The 22,177-nt window shown below is 45.9% G+C and overlaps 1 protein-coding gene and 1 long non-coding RNA gene across 3 annotated transcripts; both read right to left on the reverse strand.

Annotated features, from left to right (window-relative positions):
* Positions 1 to 429: 429 nt before the first annotated feature.
* On the reverse strand, positions 430 to 2,205 carry LOC106563658 (olfactory receptor 2AT4-like). The gene has a single exon (XM_014129423.3). The coding sequence runs from the start codon at positions 2,167 to 2,169 to the stop codon at positions 1,147 to 1,149; it is 1,023 nt and encodes a 340-aa protein (XP_013984898.1). The 5' UTR covers positions 2,170 to 2,205; the 3' UTR covers positions 430 to 1,146.
* Positions 2,206 to 4,507: 2,302 nt separating this feature from the next.
* LOC145858940 (uncharacterized) lies at positions 4,508 to 5,492 on the reverse strand. 2 transcript variants are annotated; one of them, XR_014379326.1, is made up of 3 exons: positions 5,316 to 5,492; positions 5,037 to 5,075; positions 4,508 to 4,610 (listed from the first exon to the last, which is right to left on the reverse strand). It is a non-coding gene; the product is annotated as an uncharacterized LOC145858940 (long non-coding RNA). The 2 variants fall into 2 exon arrangements; XR_014379327.1 differs by lacking the exon at positions 4,508 to 4,610 and adding an exon at positions 4,709 to 4,787.
* Positions 5,493 to 22,177: the final 16,685 nt, after the last annotated feature.

Genomic DNA, 22,177 nt, shown 5'->3' on the forward strand with positions numbered 1-22,177 from the left:
GCTCAATCTTTTTTTGCTGGCTGCCCCACCACCACAGAAAGCACTGAGCTAGGCTGAAACACCTGCAAGAAAGCAAAATAGAGACCGTGTTTTTATGGAGGGTTTATTAAGTCAATAATAAAAAAATTTTTTTACATTGTTTGCAAACTGATATGAGACATGTATTAATTCTAAAATAACATGCAAAACAGGCAACCCCCTCCCTGAATGACAGGTCGCCAATGCGTGGAGTGTGGTTACATGCCAAAGGAAACACATATTCTGCTAAGTTCTATACTCCTAAAATGAGCTTGTTTCTAACCCTGCAGTTTGAGCCAAGGCTAGTATTTCACAAAGCATGATGATGATAATAATAATATACTTTATTTCTTTACCACCTTTCATAGAAGATATTGCAGTCCAGTGAGCTTTACAGATCAGGAGTTAAACGGGTTAAAACATAGCAAAAAATATTGAGGACATATTGATAAAAAGAACAGGATCAATCAGGTAGACTTATTAAACCTTGATAAGCACTCAGAAAAGAAAACATTACAGAGATACAGTATGTGTTTGATTTTCTGCTTTATTACTAGAAGATGTTGGGAATATTCAGTCGGTTATAGAGCCTACCATGCCCATTTCAAGTGATTACATTTGGTTGATGACATAGGATTAGGAAATGTGTTATTATTTCAGAATGTGTAGAAAAGCTGAAAATGAAATGTAAATCATTGATAATAATTTCTGTAATACCTCTGTGTTTAACAAGGGGGAGTGCGTGTGGATGGGCCTTCTTCATCAGATGGACAACAATGACACAATCATGACAATCAATGAAAATGTTTAGAGTAAAACGGATGATAGATTCAAAATGTTGCTCACTCATTATAAACTCAAATGTAAGCAATGATACGCCAAGTGCTTGACATGTAAACTTCGAAAGGACAAAATAAGTTTTGTATGAGTTATATGCATGTCCCCCCATTTCAACCCCTTGATATGGACAGCCCAATACATTTGATTTGATTTGATGGTAACTTCACACACGTAGCAACCTATGTAGCAACCTATGTAGCAACCTATGTAGCAACCTATGTAGCAACCTATGTAGCAACCTATGTAGCAACCTATGTAGCAACCTATGTAGCAACCTATGCGTAAAGATCAACCCTTAACTACTTGAACTTTAATTCTCCTGAACATGGTGAGCACTTTGCTCTTGATCTCTTTAGTTTTCAGAGAGTAGACGATGGGGTTGAGACAGGGCGGGATGCACGAGGCCAGCGACAGGCTCAGTACGCGCAGGTCAGGGTCTGGTTTGATGCGCGCTAATAACCCGACCATGAAAATAGTCAGAACCGGAAAGAAGAATACCGCCACTAGAATGAGGTGCTCAGTGCAGGTGGCCAGCACTTTCACACGACTCTCAACGCTTTTCATCCTGAACACAGCGATTAGAATACTCATGTATGACAGAATGATGAAGGACAGCGGGCCGAGGAGAATAACCAGGCTCAGAACTGAAGCCACAGCCCATTGCAGGCTGTTGTCGTTACATGCCAGCCGAAACACTGGTGCGTAATCACAGAAATAGCTGTAGACATTAACGGAATCGCAGTAGGACAACCTGGTCATAATGGATGTGCTGAATATCGGTATACCAAGACAGAAGCACCAGATGACACCAAGAATACACGACATACTCGTCATGGTGTTGATGGAGCCGTGCCTCAGAGGGAAACATATGGCAATCATACGGTCATAGGCGAGCACGGCGATGGAGAACGATTCCATACTTATGAAGGAATAATACACATACATCTGTACCATACACAGATTAAACGGCACAAAATTGTTCTTGGCAAGAAACGCCTTTAGCATACCGGGAATAATGCAAGTATTCAGCACCAGATCAACCACCGCAAGGTTACCAACCGCCATAAACTTGGGGTTGTGGAGGCGAAGATCCAGCGTTATTATATAGATCAAAAATGTGTTGAACACGACCGACACCACGTAAACGAAAGCAAGGAAGATGAAGTAGAGGTTGGCGAAGGGCATGGAGGTGAAGCCGATGATGTAGAACCCTGGGGGGTGGATTAGAACGGAGGAGTCGTTCCATTGCAACCTGCGGAGGAATGTCATGGCTGAGCTGGTTCCGCACACCTGTGCTCCAGGTCTATGCATGCACAGATAAACACAAACGCTTGCTCCGTTGATGCGTAAAACCTGAAAGGAGAGAACAAGAGAGGCAGAGAGAGAGAGAGATTTAGCAATATGTGGATCATAAGTACCCTATGAAAAACAAAACAACCAGATACATCCCGCATTATTAATTAAACTTTTTTTTTAATTTAACCTTTATTTAACTAGGCAAGTCAGTTATGAACAAATTATTATTTACAATGACAGCCTACCAAGGAACAGTGGGTTAACTGCCTTGTTCAGAGGCAGAACAACAGCTTTTTTCCTTGTCAGCTCATGAATTTGATCAAGCAACCTTTTGGTTACTCGCTCAATGCTCTAACCACTAAGCTACCAGCACCAACACTTTACAAACACAAGTGAATAGGCCTATTATTCTCTGTAGCCCAGGCCTTCCATATAGCCCAGGCTTACTTACTGTGGAATAGCCCTGTTCTATATAGCCTAGCCCTATGTATTGTGGAATATTCTTATTCTACTATAAAGCCTAGGCCTATGTAATGTGGAATAGTCCTATTCTACTATAAAGCCTCAGCCTATTTAATATGAAATATTCCTATTCTATTGCCCAGGTCTACTTACTGGGCACAGTGATATGATTCACAGCTGACTGTGGAGTTAATAGTCCAACGTCGGTCTGTTGGCTGTGTTCCACCACGGCAGGTTCAGGTGGTAGAGTTGATGGTCCAGGTCGATCTGCTGGCTGTGTTCCACCACGGCAGGTTCAGGTAGTATTGATGATCCAGGTCGGTCTGCTGGCTGTGTTCCACCACAGGTTCAGGTGGTAGAGGTGATGGTCCAGGTCGGTCTGCTGGCTATGTTCCACCACAGGTTCAGGTGGTAGAGGTAATGGTCCAGGTCGGTCTGCTGGCTGTGTTCCACCACAGGTTCAGGTGGTAGAGTTGATGGTCCAGGTCGGTCTGCTGGCTGTGTTCCACCACGGCAGGTTCAGGTAGTATTGATGATCCAGGTCGGTCTGCTGGCTGTGTTCCACCACAGGTTCAGGTGGTAGAGGTGATGGTCCAGGTCGGTCTGCTGGCTGTGTTCCACCACAGGTTCAGGTGGTAGAGGTAATGGTCCAGGTCGGTCTGCTGGCTGTGTTCCACCACGGCAGGTTCAGGTGGTAGAGTTGATGGTCCAGGTCGGTCTGCTAGCTGTGTTCCACCACAGGTTCAGGTGGTAGAGTTGATGGTCCGGGTCTCTGTGCTGGCTGTGTTCCACCACAGGTTCAGGTGGTGTGAGAGACTATCTCTCTATCTCTCTGACTCTCTGTCCCTGAATCCTGCAGTAACATCAATAGCTGTATCTCTGCTGCTCTGTCCACTATACGTTTATAAGCCCCCAACTGTCCCCAAGAGACGTCATTAAAATGGCTAATCAACTCTCCAAGTAATGGAAGTTATTATCTTACGTGAGAGTTTACTTTAACTGATCCTTGGAGAATTCAACATAATGGAGTTATTAGCTATATGTATGTCTTCAAAAACAACCCACACATGACAAACCCACTTAATTAAGTTAAATATCAAGGCCTAATTATCCGTTTTTTGGTTGTTAGATAATGAGAGTAAAACCCAGCATAGAGCATCTTGTGGTAAGGGATTTAACTAATTGTTGTTTTTCTGCTGTTCTCTTGTTTATTAGCTTGGTTGTCTTTCCCAATCATTGTAGGCCAAGTAGCCATAGAAAGGTTAAACAAATCATATCAAACTAGATTTCAAAGTGTTTAAACCAACAGCACAAATAGGCCTACAGAATGCCACAGCCCTGCTTGTCAGAGACAAGCTCAGTTTATGAGACTGACACATACAGTGCCCTCCCTAATTATTGGCACGATAAGCATTTTATATTATTTTTGGCTGTATGCTCTTAAAGTTAAGATTTGAAATCGAACATTGACTATGAGATTAAAGTACAGACTGTCATCTTTAATTTCATCCACATTGGGTGAACCATTTCGAAATTACAGCACTTTTTTGTACATAGTCCCCACTATTTTAGTGGAGCAAAATTATCGGGACAAATTCACTTATATGTGTATTAAAGCAGTAAAAGTTTTTTTGTCCCACGTTCACAGCACACAATGACTACATCAAGCTTGTGACTACAAGTTTGTTTGATGCATTTGCTCTTTGTTTAGGTCGTGGTTCAGATCATTTTTGCACAAAATAAATGAATGGTAAATAATGTATTGTGTCATTTTGGAGCCTCTAAATAAGAATATAACATGTTTCTAAACACTTCGACATTAATGTACCCCCAAGACATGCTAACCTTAACATGACATGTTTCAGTGAGAAAGTTACAAACGCACAAATATCATACCCCCCAAGACGTGGTAACCTCTCACCATTACAAATATCATACCCCCAAGACATGCTAACCTTACCATTACAAATATCATACCCCCAAGACATGCTAACCTTACCATTACAAATATCATACCCTCCATGACGTGCTAACCTCTCACCATTACAAATATCATACCCCCAACTGCCACATCGCCCTCCAGACGGCACCTCTCACCATTACAAATATCATACCCCCAAGACATGCTAACCTTACCATTACAAATATCATACCCCCCAAGACATGCTAACCTCTCACCATTACAAATATCATACCCTCCATGGCGTGCTAACCTCTCACCATTACAAATATCATACCCCCAAAACATGCTAACCTCTCACCATTACAAATATCATACCCCCAAGACATGCTAAACTCTCACCATTACAAATATCATACCCCCAAGACATGCTAACCTCTCACCATTACAAATAGCATACCCTCCATGACGTGCTAACCTCTCACCATTACAAATATCATACCCCCCAAGACATGCTAACCTCACCATTACAAATATCATACCCCCAAGACATGCTAACCTCACCATTACAAATATCATACCCTCCATGACGTGCTAACCTCTCACCATTACAAATATCATACCCTCCATGACGTGCTAACCTCTCACCATTACAAATATCATACCCCCAAGACGTGCTAACCTCACCATTACAAATATCATACCCCCAAGACGTGCTAACCTCACCATTATAAATATCATACCCCATGACGTGCTAACCTCACCATTACAAATATCATACCCTCCATGACGTGCTAACCTTACCATTACAAATATCATACCCCCAAGACATGCTAACCTCACCATTACAAATATCATACCCTCCATGACGTGCTAACCTTACCATTACAAATATCATACCCCCAAGACATGCTAACCTCACCATTACAAATATCATACCCTCCATGACGTGCTAACCTTACCATTACAAATATCATACCCCCCCAAGACATGCTAACCTCACCATTACAAATATCATACCCCCATGACATGCTAACCTCACCATTACAAATATCATACCCTCCATGACGTGCTAACCTCACCATTACAAATATCATACCCTCCATGACGTGCTAACCTCTCACCATTACAAATGTCATACCCCCCATGACGTGCTAAACTCTCACCATTACAAATATCATACCCCCAAGACATGCTAACATCTCACCATTACAAATATCATACCCCCAAGACATGCTAACCTCACCATTACAAATATCATACCCCCAAGACGTGCTAACCTCACCATTACAATAACAGGGGAAGTTAGCTTTTTTTGGGGGGTATGATATTTGTGAGTATGTCATTATTCAAGATTCATTCAGGATTATAATCAATCTTAGTAGCATCCACGTTCATGTAGAAGTGTACAAGAGAGAGAGTACGACAAAGAGAGAGAGAGTGAGTCATGAGTTTGAGTTTTTATAAAACCTTTACTTTATACTCAAGTATTAACACAAATAATGGCACAATGTGCCTTTTCAGGAATTCAACAACAAATGTGTCATTCTTAAATAAACAATTTTATTAAAAGCATTTTAATTTAACTTATTTCATCAACAAAAAATTGTTTCCCCTCCTCCAGAAAACATATCGCTTCTTCATAAGCCCACTTCTCCTCAAACAATGGGAGATCTTTTACAGCTGACTAATCCTTTAAAAACACATCTTACATCCTGCCAATACCCCGTGTCTATTTTTTTTCCTACTCAGAAAAATTGACATCTTAGCTTCTCCCAAAATAAAATTGAACAGTCGGTATTTTTTTTTTCTGTTGCTTACTATATTGAAACCCCAAAATAAAAACAGTGTTATTGAAAATCTCCCCTACAGCTGTAAACAAAGACTCCAGTATTTCAAAGAGAGGCTTTATCCTCTCACACTCCATAAAACAGTGAAACAAATGTTTTCTTATATTACAAAAAGGACATCCATCTCCAACATCTGAGTTAATGTAGATACAAAAGCATTAACTGCAATGATGCCATGCAAAACCCTCCATTGCATATTCACCAGTACCCTTTTGCAATGGTGGCTTGTACAGTGCTCTCTATGCTGGCTTTACTTTGTCATCAAGGCCCAGTTTTACCCTCCAAGGAGTGTCTTTTCTATTTTTCACTTCATCTTTATTCAAAACCTTGACACACCCCCTATATAAGTCCTTCCCATTCACCTCATCCAAACCCACCTCTTCCAACCCTCTCAAATCCAGTAATAATGCCTTTCTTTCTGAATAAAATATTGGGTGTAATCCCTAGTCTAGGAGATTTCATCTTGTACCTTTTTCTTGTGACTGTTAAGCATAATCCACTCTTGAGCATAATCCATTCCCCTTCCTGCAGTTTCCCAGCAGTTGTCTGACAATCCTTTCCTATCTCACCCCAAATGTTCAGCCAAGTGGGCCCAGCCATGTCCATTAACTGTTTTAGTGTGGTGATTTTGCTCTTCACCAGAATCTTGGAGAAATGTGGAACAGCTTCCATTGTACAATCCAGTCTTGCCCCGTACACCCAGAGGTTCCTCCAGCAGTCAATGCACTGACTCAACTGTAGTGCTTCTGGGCACCGTCATTATACTCCAAACCCTAAGAAGGCCTCTGTAAAACGGAGGTACTCCATCCCTAGAAATCTGGCTACTACCAACCAAAAATAAAGCCTTCTTTAAACCTAATCCCCCCACCTGCTATAATACAAGACCTGACACCCCTCTCCATACCATATTTTCCGGTCCATAAAGCAACCTTCTAATAAACTGAAACCGTGAAGCAGCAGCCCTACTAGCCAGATGTACAAGACCTTGTCCCCCATCCTCTTTTGACAAATACAGAACACTTTGTGGAACCCAATGATATTTATCCCAAAATAAATCTACAATAATTGCCTGTATCTTAGTCAGAAGGCCAGACGGTGGCTCTAAACATGACAACCGATGCCACATTGCAGAGGCAACCACATTGTTAACAATAATAGTAATAATAGTATGACAAACGAGATAATTACCACCGCCATCTCCTCATTCTCCCTTCCACCATTTCAACCACCCCATCCCCTAGGTACACTCCAAGATACTTAAACCCCTCCTTCCACCATTTCAACCACCCCATCCCCTAGGTACACTCCAAGATACTTAAACCCCTCCTTACACCATTCCAACCACCCCATCCCCTAGGTACACGCCAAGATACTTAAACCCCCCCTTACACCATTCCAACCCCCCTGGCAAAGCCATGATCCCTCCAGACCATTTCCCAATCTGTAAATAACTTTTTCCCCAATTTACCTTTGTAGAGGATATTCCCCTAAACCGATCAACCATGAGATTTTTCGCTAAAATAACTACACTACTGTTCAAAAGCATTTTTTGGTCAATTAAAATAACATCGAATTGATCAGAAATACAGTGTAGACATCGTTAATGTTGTAAATGACTATTGTAGCTGGAAACGGATGATATTTTATGGAATATCTACATAGGTGCACAGAGGCCCATTATCAGCAACTATCACTCCTGTGTTCCAATGGCATGTTGTGTTCCAATACAACGCTGTGTACTACTCCCTTCACAGAACAGCGCAAACTGGCTCTAACCAGAATAGAAAGAGGAGTGGGAGGCCCTAGTGCACAACTGAGGACATTAGAATGTCTAGTTTGAAAACAGATGCTTCACAAGTCCTCAACAGGCAGCTTCATTAAATAGTACCTGCAAAACACCAGTCTCAACGTCAACAGGGAAGAGGCGACTCCGGGATGCTGGCTTCTAGGCAGAGTTGCAAAGAAAAAGCTATATCTCAGACTGGCCAAAAAAGATTAAGATAGGCAAAATAACACAGACACTCGACAGAGGAAGATTGGAAATTGATTTTGGACACAAAATACAAAAGTATTCACCCCTTGGCGTTTTTCCTATTTTGTTGCATTACAACCTGTAATTTAAAATGCATTTTTATTTGGATTTCATGTAATGGACAAACACAAAATAGCCCAAATTGGTGAAGTGAAATGAAAAACTTGTTTAAAAAGAAAACCTAAAAGTGGTGCATGCATATGTATTCACCCCCTTTGCTATGAAGCCCCTAAATAAGATCTGGTGCAACCAATTACCTTCAGAAGTCACATAATTAGTTAAATAAAGTCCACCTGTATGCAATCTAAGTACCACATGATCTGTCACATGATCTCAGTATATATACACCTGTTCTGAAAGGCCCCCAAGCAAGGTGCACTATGAAAACCAAGGAGCTATCCAAACAGGTCAGGGACAAAGTTGTGGAGAAGTACAGATCAGGGTTGGGTTATAAACAAATATCTGAAACTTTGAACATCCCACGGAGCATCATTAAATCCCATTTAAAAAAATGCAAAGAATATGTCACCACAACAAACCTGCCAAGAGAGGGCCACCCACCAAAACTCACAGACCAGGCAAGGAGGGCATTAATCAGAGAGGAAACAAAGAGACCACAGATAACCCTGAATGAGCTGCAAAGCTCCACAGCAGAGATTGGAGTATTTGTCCATAGGACCACTTTAAGCTGTACACTCCACAGAGCTGGGCTTTATGGAAGAGTGGCCAGAAAAAAATAAGCAATATTTGGTGTTCGCCAAAGGCATGTGGGTGAATCCCCAAACATATGGAAGAAGGTACTCTGGTCAAATGAGACAAAAATTGAGCTTTTTGGCCATCAAGGAAAACGCTATGTCTGGCGCAAAACCAACACCTCTCATCACCCGAGAACACAATCCCCACAGAGAAGTATGGTGGTGGCATCATCATGCTGTGGGGATGTTTTTCATCGGCAAGGACTGGGAAACTGATCAGAATTGAAGGAATGATGGATGGTGCTAAATACAGGGAAATTCCTGAGGGAAACGTGTTTCAGTCTTCCAGAGATTTGAGACTGGGATGGAGGTTCACCTTCCAGCAGGACAATGACCCTAAACACACTGCTAAAGCAACACTCAAGCTTAATGGTAAACATTTAAATGTCTTGGAATGGCCTAGTCAAAACCCAGACATCTAGCCACTGGCAAAAATCCCATTGGCTAGATGTGCCAAGCTTATAGAGACATACCCCAAGAGACTTGCAGCTGTAATTGGTGCAAAAGGTGTCTCTATGTCACGATTCCCACCGACGGTGGCGCCCCCTCCTGCTCGGGTGGCGCTCGGCGGTCGTCGTCACCGGCCTATTAGCTGCCACCGATTCCCTTTTGCTTTTCCCTTTTTTTATTTTGTGACACCTGTGGTCAATTAGCCATTAGAGGGGCTATTTAGTTTAGCTGGCCCGCTCCTGTTCGTGCGGGATTAATGATTGTTTCTTGTGTGACGGCTTGTGTTCATGTCGACGTTGTTGTACGCCGCATGTATTTTCTCCCCTGTGTGTGGGAACATTTGTTTTTTTTGGTGAGTGTATATTAAAAACACCACTACCCTGTGTTCGCTGGTTCCTGCGCCTCATTCCTCCTCCACAATTACCAAGCCTTAACAGAATCCCGCACCACGATAGAAGGCATGGAATCAGCGGGAGCAGCGGCCACTCCTCTGCCCTCGATGGAGGAACGCGTACTCCACCACACGACAGTCCTCCATTGCATCGGATCGGCAATGGACCAGATGATGGAGAGGATGGACAGATGGGAGAGAAGTGGTATCCTCTCTCCACCTCCACCTGCCCCGATACAGCCATCTTCGCCTCCCATGACGTCTGGCTCTGGCGCGCTTCGTCTGGCGCTCCCGAGGGAGTACGATGGGGCGGCGGCTGGGTGCCAGGGGTTTTTGCTCCAGCTTGAGCTGTACCTGGCCACCGTTAGACCTGCTCCCACGGGGGAGGAGAGCGTGAGTGCCCTCGTTTCCTGCCTGACGGGCAGAGCTCTGGAGTGGGCTAATGCGGTCTGGAACGGTCCAGACTCGGCGAGGGACCACTACCCGGAGTTCACCCGCCGCTTTCGGGCCGTGTTCGACCACCCTCCGGAAGGAAGAGCGGCGGGTGAACGGCTGTTCCACCTCAGGCAGGAGACGAGGAGTGCCCAGGACTTCGCGCTGGACTTCAGGACCTTGGCTGCTGGGGCGGGGTGGAACGACAGGGCCCTCATAGACCACTACCGCTGCAGTCTCCGGGCGGACGTCCGCAGGGAGCTGGCCTGTCGGGACACAGCTCTGTCCCTGGACGAACTGATAGATATGTCCATACGACTGGACAACTTGCTGGCTGCCCGCGGGCGTTCGGAGAGGGTCCTGCCCGTTCCACCCCTGTGCACCCCCGCCCCTACCCCTATGGAGGTAGGGGGGGCCGTGCCAAGGGGCACCGGAGGAGGTGGCTCCTCCTGCACCAGCTGTGGTCGGAGAGGACACACGGCCGACCGGTGCCGGAGGAGCCAGTCTGGGAGTCGAGATGGTAGGCAGAACACTTCTCGGTTACCTCAGGTGAGTCAGCACCAGATTCACCCAGAACCCCCTGTTGGTCATGTGTTTTTACCTGTTTTGTTTACTAAATTTTTTCCCTCTTCCCAGCATAGGGCGCTAGTCGATTCAGGCGCAGCTGGGAATTTTATGGACCGTGGACTTGCCATTAAGCTGGGCATTCCGCGGGTGCCGATAGATTCTCCTTTCCCCGTGCACTCCCTAGATAGCCGACCATTAGGGTCAGGGCTAGTCAGGGAGTCTACGGTGCCACTGGACATGGTAACGCTGGGGAATCATAAGGAACGCATTCGTTTTTTCCTTATTGACTCGCCTGCGTTTCCGGTGGTGCTGGGGGTCCCCTGGCTGGCTGGTCACAATCCCCGTATTTCGTGGAAACAGGGGGTTCTCCAGGGGTGGTCAGAGGAGTGTTCAGGTAGGTGCCTAGGAGTTTCCATAGGTGCCACGTCGGTGGAGAGTCCAGACCAGGTGTCCACCGTGCGCATTCCCCCCGAATACGCCGATTTGGCGATCGCTTTTTGTAAAAAGAGGGCGACTAAATTACCACCTCATCGACAGGGGGATTGTGCGATAGATCTCCAGGTTAACGCTGCGCTTCCCAGGAGTCACGTGTACCCCTTGTCACAGGAGGAGACGGCGGCTATGGAGACATATGTCACGGAATCCCTGGGACAGGGGTACATTCGGCCCTCCATCTCACCCGCTTCCTCGAGTTTCTTTTTTGTGAAGAAAAAGGAGGGAGGTCTGCGTCCGTGCATTGATTACCGAGGTCTAAACGCTATTACGGTGGGGTTTAGTTACCCACTACCTCTCATCGCTACGGCGGTGGAATCATTTCACGGAGCGCAGTTCTTCACAAAACTGGATCTCAGGAGCGCGTATAACCTGGTGCGTGTCAAGAAGGGAGACGAGTGGAAAACCGCCTTTAGTACCACATCGGGCCATTATGAGTACCTCGTCATGCCGTATGGGTTGAAAAATGCTCCAGCCGTCTTTCAATCCTTTGTTGACAAGATTCTCAGGGACCTGCACGGGCAGGGCGTGATTGTATATATCGATGACATTCTGATATATTCCGCCACCCGCTCCGCGCATGTGTCCCTGGTGCGCAAGGTGCTTGGTAGACTGCTGAAGCATGACCTATACGTTAAGGCTGAGAAGTGTGAGTTTTCCAAACGAGCCGTCTCCTTTCTGGGTTATCGCATTTCCACCACGGGGGTGGTGATGGAGTGTGACCGCGTTAACCTCTTGGGGCTAGGTGGGACGCTAGCGTGCCACCCGTGGTGCACTCCATCAACAGCAGGTGCATTTCAAGAGCGGCAAATTTGAATCCAAATAAATGTCAAAATTCAAATTTTTCAAAAATACAACTATGTTACACCATTTGAAAGATAAACATCTCCTTAATCTAACCACGTTTTACGATTTCAAAAAGGTTTTACGGCGAAAGCATAAATTTAGAGTATGTTAGGACAGTACATTTACAAGAGTTGTGTGTAATGTTTTGTCAAGTCAAAGACAGGGTCACCAAAACCATAAAACCAGCTAAAATGATACACTAACCTTTTACAATCTCCATCAGATGACACTCCTAGGACATTATGTTAGACAATGCATGCATTTTTAGTTCTATCAAGTTGATATTTATATCCAAAAACAGCGTTTTACTATGGCATTGATGTTGAGGAAATCGTTTCCCTCCAATAACCGGCAGTCAAGTCAGCGTCACAAATTAAATAATTAAAATTAGAAAACATTGGTAAAATATTATATTGTCATTTAAAGAATTATAGATTTACATCTTTTGAACGCAATCAACTTGCCAGATTTAAAAATAACCTTACTGGGAAATCACACTTTGCAATAATCTGAGCACTGTGCCCAGAAAAATACGCGTTGCGATACAGACTAGACGTCATGTTGGGGAGATCTAAAATCGAAAATACTATGTAAATAATCCATTACCTTTGATTCTCTTCATCAGATGTCACTTCCAGGTATCACAGGTCCATAACGAATGTAGTTTTGTTCAAAAAAGCTCATCATTTATGTCCAAAAATCTCCGTCTCGTTAGCACATGATGTAAGCCAGCCGGACTTCTCGTCATGAACGAGGGGAAAAAATATATTTCCGTTCGTTCAAACATGTCAAACGTTGTATAGCATAAATCATTAGGGCCTTTTTTAACCAGAACATGAATAATATTCAAGGTGGACGAATGCATAGTCTTTTATAACGTATTGGAACGAGGGTACCCAACATGAAGTAGCGCGCCAGGTGTCTAATGGGACATCACCGTTCCATGGCTCTTGTTCGGTCAGATCTCCCTCCAGAAGACTCAAAACACTTTGTAAAGGCTGGTGACATCTAGTGGAAGCAATAGGAAGTGCCAAAATATTCCTAAACCCCTGTGTTTTTCAATGGGATAGGTTTAAAGTCAATACAACACATCAGGTATCCACTTCCTGTCAGAAAATGTCTCAGGGTTTTGCCTGCCAAATGAGTTCTGTTATACTCACAGACACCATTCAAACAGTTTTGGAAACTTTAGAGTGTTTTCTATCCATATATAATAAGTATATGCATATTCTAGTTACTGGGTAGGATTAGTAACCAGATTAAATCGGGTACATTTTTTTTATCCAGACGTGCAAATGCTGCCCCCTAGACCCAACAGGTTAAGGCCGTGCGTAATTGGCCGACTCCAACCACGGTGAAGGAGGTGCAGCGGTTTTTAGGCTTTGCCAATTACTACCGGAGGTTTATCCGGGGTTTTGGCCAGGTAGCGGCTCCCATTACCTCACTGCTGAAGGGGGGGCCGGTGCGTTTGCGATGGTCGACGGAGGCGGACGGAGCCTTCAAGAAATTGAAGACGCTGTTCACCGACGCACCCGTGTTGGCGCACCCGGACCCGTCTTTAGCGTTCGTAGTGGAGGTGGACGCATCCGAGGCTGGGGTGGGTGCCGTGCTATCACAGCGCTCGGGTGCGCCATTGAAACTCCGCCCCTGCGCTTTCTTTTCGAAGAAGCTCAGTTCGGCGGAGCGTAACTACGATGTGGGGGACAGGGAGTTGCTAGCAGTGGTTAAAGCTTTGAGGGTGTGGCGGCACTGGCTTGAGGGGGCTAAACACCCCTTTCTCATCTGGACCGACCACCGAAACCTGGAGTACATCCGGGCAGCGAGGAGACTGAATCCACGTCAGGCGAGGTGGGCCATGTTCTTCGCCCGGTTTAGGTTTACCATCTCCTATAGACCGGGTTCCCTAAATACTAAGGCCGACGCGCTGTCCCGTCTCTATGACACGGAGGACCGGCCCATCGATCCAACTCCCATCATTCCAGCGTCTAGGCTGGTGGCACCTGTGGTATGGGAGGTGGACGCGGACATCGAGCGGGCATTGGTGTTGGAACCTGCGCCTGCGCAGGTGCCCGTGGGGCGCATGTATGTGCCGCTCGGTGTTCGTGATCGTTTGATTCGGTGGGCGCACACGCTACCTACTGCGGGTCATCCTGGTGAGGCGAGGACAGTGGGGAGTCTAAGGGGGAAGTACTGGTGGCCCACCTTAGCTAAGGACGTGAGGGCCTATGTCTCTTCCTGTTCGGTGTGTGCCCAGAGTAAGGCTCCTAGGCATCTACCAAGAGGGAAGTTACAGCCCCTCCCCGTTCCACAACGACCATGGTCGCACCTGTCCATTGACTTCCTGACAGATCTTCCCCCCTCTCAGGGGAACACGGCGATTCTGGTGGTTGTGGATCGGTTCTCTAAGTCCTGCCGTCTCCTCCCATTGCCCGGTCTCCCTACGGCCCTGCAGACTGCGGAGGCCCTATTTACCCACGTCTTCCGGCACTACGGGGTGCCGGAGGACATTGTCTCTGATCGAGGTTCCCAGTTCACATCCAGGGTCTGGAGAGCGTTTATGGAGCGGCTGGGGGTCTCGGTCAGTTTGACCTCCGGTTATCACCCCGAGAGCAATGGGCAGGCGGAGAGGGTGAACCAGGAGGTGGGCAGGTTCCTGAGGTCGTATTGCCAGGACCGGCCAGGTGAGTGGGCGAGGTATATTCCCTGGGCTGAGTTAGCCCAGAACTCACTTCGCCACTCCTCTACTAACATATCACCCGTTCAGTGTGTGTTAGGTTACCAGCCGGTCCTGGCACCATGGCACCGGAGTCAGACCGAGGCTCCTGCGGTGGAGGACTGGGTCCAGCACTCCAAGGAGACCTGGAGAGCCGTCCAGGACTCACTAAAGGAGGCCAGTGCGCGGCAGAAGAGGAGTGCTGACCGCCACCGCAGTGAGGCGCCCGTGTTCGCACCGGGAGACAGGGTCTGGCTCTCGACCCGGAACCTGCCCCTCCGCGTGCCCTGCCGGAAGCTGGGGCCGCAGTGTGTGGGGCCCTTCAAAGTCCTGAGGAGGATAAACGAGGTGTGTTATCGGTTGCAACTCCCTTCCTATTACCGTATTAACCCCTCGTTTCATGTGTCTCTCCTCAGGCCGGTGGTAGCTGGTCCCCTTCACGAAGATGAGGTGCCGGAGGTCCCTCCGCCCCCTCTGGACATCGGGGGGTCCCCGGCGTACAGCGTAAGGGCCATTCTGGACTCGCGACGCCGGGCGAGGGGCCTACAGTACCTCGTGGACTGGGAGGGGTACGGCCCGGAGGAGAGGTGCTGGGTGCCGGCGGCGGACGTCCTGGACCCATCTATGTTGAGGGAGTTCCACCACCTCCGTCCGGATCGCCCTGCCCCTCGCCCTCCGGGTCGACCTCGAGGCCGGTGTCGGCGCGCTGCGGGAGCCGCGCGTCAGGAGGGGGGTACTGTCACGATTCCCACCGACGGTGGCGCCCCCTCCTGCTCGGGTGGCGCTCGGCGGTCGTCGTCACCGGCCTATTAGCTGCCACCGATTCCCTTTTGCTTTTCCCTTTTTTTATTTTGTGACACCTGTGGTCAATTAGCCATTAGAGGGGCTATTTAGTTTAGCTGGCCCGCTCCTGTTCGTGCGGGATTAATGATTGTTTCTTGTGTGACGGCTTGTGTTCATGTCGACGTTGTTGTACGCCGCATGTATTTTCTCCCCTGTGTGTGGGAACATTTGTTTTTTTTGGTGAGTGTATATTAAAAACACCACTACCCTGTGTTCGCTGGTTCCTGCGCCTCATTCCTCCTCCACAATTACCAAGCCTTAACACTCTACAAAGTATTGACTTTGGGGGGGGGGGGGGGTGAATAGTTATGCACGCTCAAGTTTTCAGTTTTTTTGTCTTATTTCTTGTTTGTTTCACAATAAAAAGTATTTTGCATCTTCAAAGTGGTAGGCATGTTGTGTAAATCAAATGATGCAAACCCCCCAAAAATCAATTTTAATTCCAGGTTGTAAGGCAACAAAATAGTAAAAATGCAAAGGGGGGTGAATACTTTCGCAAGCCACTGTACCTGAATGGACTATTACTACTAAGGACTATCAAGAAAAAACTTCTAACAAACCAAAACCTGCAGAAGAAACACAGCGGAACCTGGTAATGCCCCCAACACAAACCTGAGTAGGTAATATTCACTCTGAAGCTACTTCTGAAGCCAAAAAGTAAAAGACAATAATCTCTAGGTAATTTTGTTATATAAAGCTAAGTAGATAAGTATACTAAGCTACCAAGCTGCTAGGACAGAACAGACCTGGCGACACCTTCAATTAGTACTGAAGTTTGAAGTGAGATGTGTGGAAACTCTTGAGCCCAACAATGGCAGGAGAGTTTCACAGCCCCTCCCACCCAAATGCCCATGTCTTATCCCTGTTCAGAGGTCATTACAATACAGTTCCCCATGGATATTAAAAATAACACTGCAAGGAATAAGTACAAAAATAAGCTCCTCAAGGACAATCCAGAGACACTGCTGACTGCTACAAAGAGGCGAATGTAAGCAACTTAATTTTCCACACAGACCATCCCCTGGCATGGCACAGTGCTATAAGAGCACACTACTCCTATATCAAGAGAAAGGGTATTGGCCCAGGGTGGAAACTCAGAATACTAGACATTGAGGAAATTGAAACAACCTCTGTCAATGTGTACACGTCTGGGACAGTAATGGTGCAGGGCATCTTCATGCAGTTCCAGCAGGACTTTCACGGGATCAAGTTAAGTTATTTCAGGAAAAGTTGTTTCTCTGTGACGACTCCCCAATCCTGAGTGAGTCTGATCACACCTCTTCAAACTGTCCTGCAGACGAAGATAGTCACTCCCCCAGCAATGATCACACCCAAGTCTTACAACTGCACTGCTCCTCCATCATTGAAAGGGATATATTCACAGGGCTGGAGAGAGACATGGTGGGGCTCAGAGAGCTAGTCCACACAATCCAGACAGACCAAGCTCACAAAATAGACCAGCACAATAACAACCCCCCAACAAGACCTGGAGGACAGAAGGTGGAGATGGATGGCTTTCTGAGAAAGCTGGCTGATCTACAGACTGAGGTGAGAGAACTTAAAGAGGCACTGAAGGAGGAGGTGAAAAAGCTGAGGTGTGACAGAGAGCAGGACGCTCTCCCAGACAAGCCAGCATAACAGCCCGCCTCAGACCCAGACCACAACCTCAATACCACAATGGGACAGACAACACGGGAACCCACCAACCCAACAGACCCCGCCCCCTCCTAACAGCCCTTCTGTCAGCTCCCCGATAGCCCTCCTGACAAACCCCCACATCCAATGAGGACAAACAAAAGCCAGAGATTGTGCTCCTCATTGACTCAAATGGCAAATACATTCAAGAGGATAAACTTTTCCCAAACACAAAGTGGCTAAACTCTGTTGCCCAAACACTAGGCATGCCCTGGAGCTGTTGTCAGAGGATAGACTACATCATAATTCACATGGACACAAATGACCTGAGGGCCCAGCAGGAAAGGTTGGTAACAGCACTCACGGGAGTGATTGAAAAAGCTTCTTCCACTTTCCCCAACGGCCTGCTACCACGAAAATACTTTCACCCTGCCACCATACAGCGAGAGAATGCAAGCATTTTTTTTATGTATACCTGGCCCACCACTCCACCCTGGACTTGAACAGCCTTTACGACCAGGTCCACCTCTACAAGGCAGCAATCCCAACTTTTACCAGGACCCTGAAGGACGTCACCCTCAGCCGTAGCCCCAGCACCTCACACAGGAGCAACAGAGCAATGAACACCCCGCCCAGACCAGCGAGACCCCCTCCCGAAGGACCTGCACCGAGAGAATCCACACCAAGAGGACCTACACCCAGACCACAGCATCATCAGCCACACAGCTAGACCACCCCAAGCAAACCCTGGCCACACCCTATATAGCCCCCCCATATCAGACCTATGCCCCTTCTTCCCACCCCATGCCCCCTGCCCCTGCAGCGAGGACCTCAACATGACAGCAGGACATATGCCCAGGCCGTGAGCAGAGCAACAGTCCCAACCCGCACTATTACATCCGCCCAAGTCCCATCCTGTAACAGTCCCAACCTGCACTATTACATCCGCCCAAGTCCCATCCTGTAACAGTCCCAACCCCCACTATTACATCCGCCCAAGTCCCATCCTGTAACAGTCCCAACCCCCAATATTACATCCGCCCAAGCCCCATCCTGTAACAGTCCCAACCCCCACTATTACATCCGCCCAAGTCCCATCCTGTAACAGTCCCAACCCCCACTATTACATCCGCCCAAGCCCCATCCTGTAACAGTCCCAACCCCCACTATTACATCCGCCCAAGCCCCATCCTGAGACCTAATAGGTATGTATCAGATGCTCAACATGCTCTGCTCACACTACTGTGATGGTCCAGGCCTAAACCACACAAAAGAAAACACTAGACGATATAGAACACAAAGCTTTTACTAACTAATCCTGGAATATACAAGGTCTGAGGTAATCTGCCTTTGACCTAAAGAGCAGGAACCCAGACTTTATCAAATAAATTGGAAATACAGACATTGTCATCCTACAAGAAACATGGTATAAAGGTGATGGACCCACTGGTTGCCCTCTAGGTTACAGAGAGCTGGTAGTCCCATCCACCAAACTACCAGGTGAGAAACAGGGAAGAGACTCAGGAGTATGCTAATTTGGTATAGAGCAGACATTACCGACTCTATTAAATTAGTCAAAACAGCAACATCTGGCTGGAAATTAATAAGGAAATGATCTCACAGAGAAAAAATGTCCTCATGTCTGCTACCTGTATCCCCCCATTAGAATCCCCATACTTAAACGATGAATGCTTCTCCATCCTAGAGGGGGAGATCAACAATGTACTAGTCTTTGGCGACCTAAATGACAGAACTGAACAAGAACCTGACACCATCAGCATACAGGGGGACAAACACCTAACTTGAGGTGATATCATTCCCTCCCCCAAATCCCCCCCTAGGCACAACTATGAGACCAAAAAAAACAGGTCACAACTCCTGCAGCGCTATTGGACACTGGGTATGTACATAGTCAATGGTAGGCTTCGAGGGGACTCCTATGGTAAGTACACCTATAGCTCATTTTTGTCAGAAGTACTGAAGACTACTGTCACGGCCGTGATAAGGAGCGGACCAAGATGCAGCGTTTTCTTAGTTCCACATTTTTATTGACCGTGAAACTAAATGCCATACGTAAATAAACTTGAATTACAAAAGCAACAAACCGTGACGCAGAGATGGGGGGGGGGGGGGGGGGGGGGACACACACACTACTCAAAATATAATCACCCACAAACAACCTGCAGAAACACCCCTACTAAAGTTGACCTTCAAATTTAGGCAACGAGGACCAGCTGCCTCCAATTGAAGGTCAACCCAAAAAAAACGACCTAGAAATAGACAAACTAGAACTACAACATAGAAATAGAAAACATAGAACAAACACAAAAACACCTCCTGTCACGCCCTGACCACTCTACCATAGAAAATAACAACTTATGTATGTCAGGACGTGACAACTACTTTATCACTGACCTCAACCCAGAGTCTCTTAGAGCGTTCAAAGTCAGTCCACTGACACCCCTATCAGATCACAGCAAAATCACAGTCTACTTGAACAGAGTTATGCTCAATCTTGAGGCATCAATGCCAAAGGAACTGAACAAAATTAAGAAATGCTATAGATGGAAGGAAAATAGTGTGGGAATTTAACAAAAACAATTAGGAAACAACAAATTCAATCCATTCTAGTCAATTTCCTGGACAAAACGTTCCACTGTAATAGTGAAGGTGTAAACTTGGCAGTAGAAAACCTAAACAGTTTATTTGACCTCAGCTTCCCAATCAAATCTAAACATTTCAAGCAGACAAACTAAGAAAATACAATGACAAATGGTTTGATGAAGAATGCAATAAACCTAATGAAGAAAATGAGAAACTTATCCAACCAAAAACACAGAGATCCAAAAAACCTGAGCCTACGCTTTCACTATGGTGAAATACTAAAACAATACAGAAATACACTATGGAAAAAGAAGGAACAACACATCAGAAACCAGCTCAACGTAATTGTAGAATATAACCACATCTGGGAAAATGGGAAAACAATGGGAAAATGGGAAAACAACAACACAAAGAGTTTTCTTTCCAAAGCGGAGATGTATGGACAAACAACTTCTCCAATCTTTTTGGCTCTATAACAAAGAACAAACAGCAAAAACATATACAGTTGAAGTCGGAAGTTTACATACACTTAGGTTGGAGTCATTAAAACTTGCTTTTGAACCACTCCACACATTTCTTGTTAACAAACTATAGTTTTGGCAAGTCGGTTAGGACATCTACTTTGTGCATGACACAAGTAATTTTTCCAACAATTGTTTACAGACAGATTATTTCACTTATAATTCACTGTATCACATTTCCAGTGGGTCAGAAGTTTACATACACTAAGTTGACTGTGCCTTTAAACAGCTTGGAAAATTCCAGAAAAAGATGTCATGGCTTTAGAAGATTCTGATAGGCTAATTGACATCATTTGAGTCAAATGGAGGTGTACCTGTGGATGTATTTCAAGGCCTACCTTCAACCTCAGTGCCTCTTTGATTGACATCATGGGAAAATCAAAAGAAATCAGTCAAGACCTCAGAATTTTTGGGGGGATTTCCACAAGTCTGGTTCATCCTTGGGAGCAATTTCCAAATGCCTGAAGGTACCACATTCATCTGTACAAACAATAGTACGCAAGTATAAACACCATGGGACCACACAGCCATCATACCGCTCAGGAAGGAGATGCGTTCTGTCTCCTAGAGATGAACGTACTTTGGTGCGAAAAGTGCAAATCAATATCCACAGTAAAACGAGTCCTATATCGACATAACCTGGAAATCTGCTCAGCAAGGAAGAAGCCGCTGCTCCAAAATCACCATAAAAAAAAGACAGACTACAGTTTGCAACTGCACATGGGAACAATTATCGTACTTTTTGTAGAAATATTCTCTCGTCTGATGAAACAAAAATAGAACTGTTTGGCCATAATGACCATCGTTACGTCTGGAGGAAAAAGGGGGAGCTTGCAAGCCGTAGAACACCATCCCAACCATGAAGAACGGGGGTGTCAGCATCATGTTGTGGGGGTGCTTTGCTGCAAGAGGGACTGGTGCACTTCACAAAATAGATGACATCATGTGGTAGGAAAATGATGTGGATATATTGAAGCAACATCTCAAGACATCAGTCAGGAAGTTAAAGCTTGGTTGCAAATGGGTCTTGTAAATGGACATTAACCCCAAGCATACTTCCAAAGTTGTGGCAAAATGGCTTAAGGACACCAAAGTCAAGGTATTGGAGTGGCCATCACAAAGCCCTGACCTCAATCCTATAGAACATTTGTGGGCAGAACGGAAAAGCGTGTGCGAGCAAGGAGGCCTACAAACCTGACTCAGTTACACCAGCTCTGTCATGAGGAATAGAATACAATTCTCCCAACTTATTGTGGGAAGCTTGTGGAAGGCTACCTAAAACGTTTGGCCCAAGTTAAACAATTTAAAGGCAATGCTACCAAATACTAATTGAGTGTATGTAAACTTACATTTACATTTACGTCATTTAGCAGACGCTCTTATCCAGAGCGACTTACAAATTGGTGCATTCACCTTATGATATCCAGTGGAACAACCACTTTACAATAGTACATCTATATCTTTTTTTGGGGGGGGGGGGGGTTAGAAGGATTACTTTATCCTATCCCAGGTATTCCTTAAAGAGGTGGG

The sequence above is a fragment of the Salmo salar genome, chromosome 11, assembly GCF_965601325.2.
Source record: "Salmo salar chromosome 11, fSalSal1, whole genome shotgun sequence".
Lineage (NCBI taxonomy): Eukaryota > Metazoa > Chordata > Actinopteri > Salmoniformes > Salmonidae > Salmo > Salmo salar.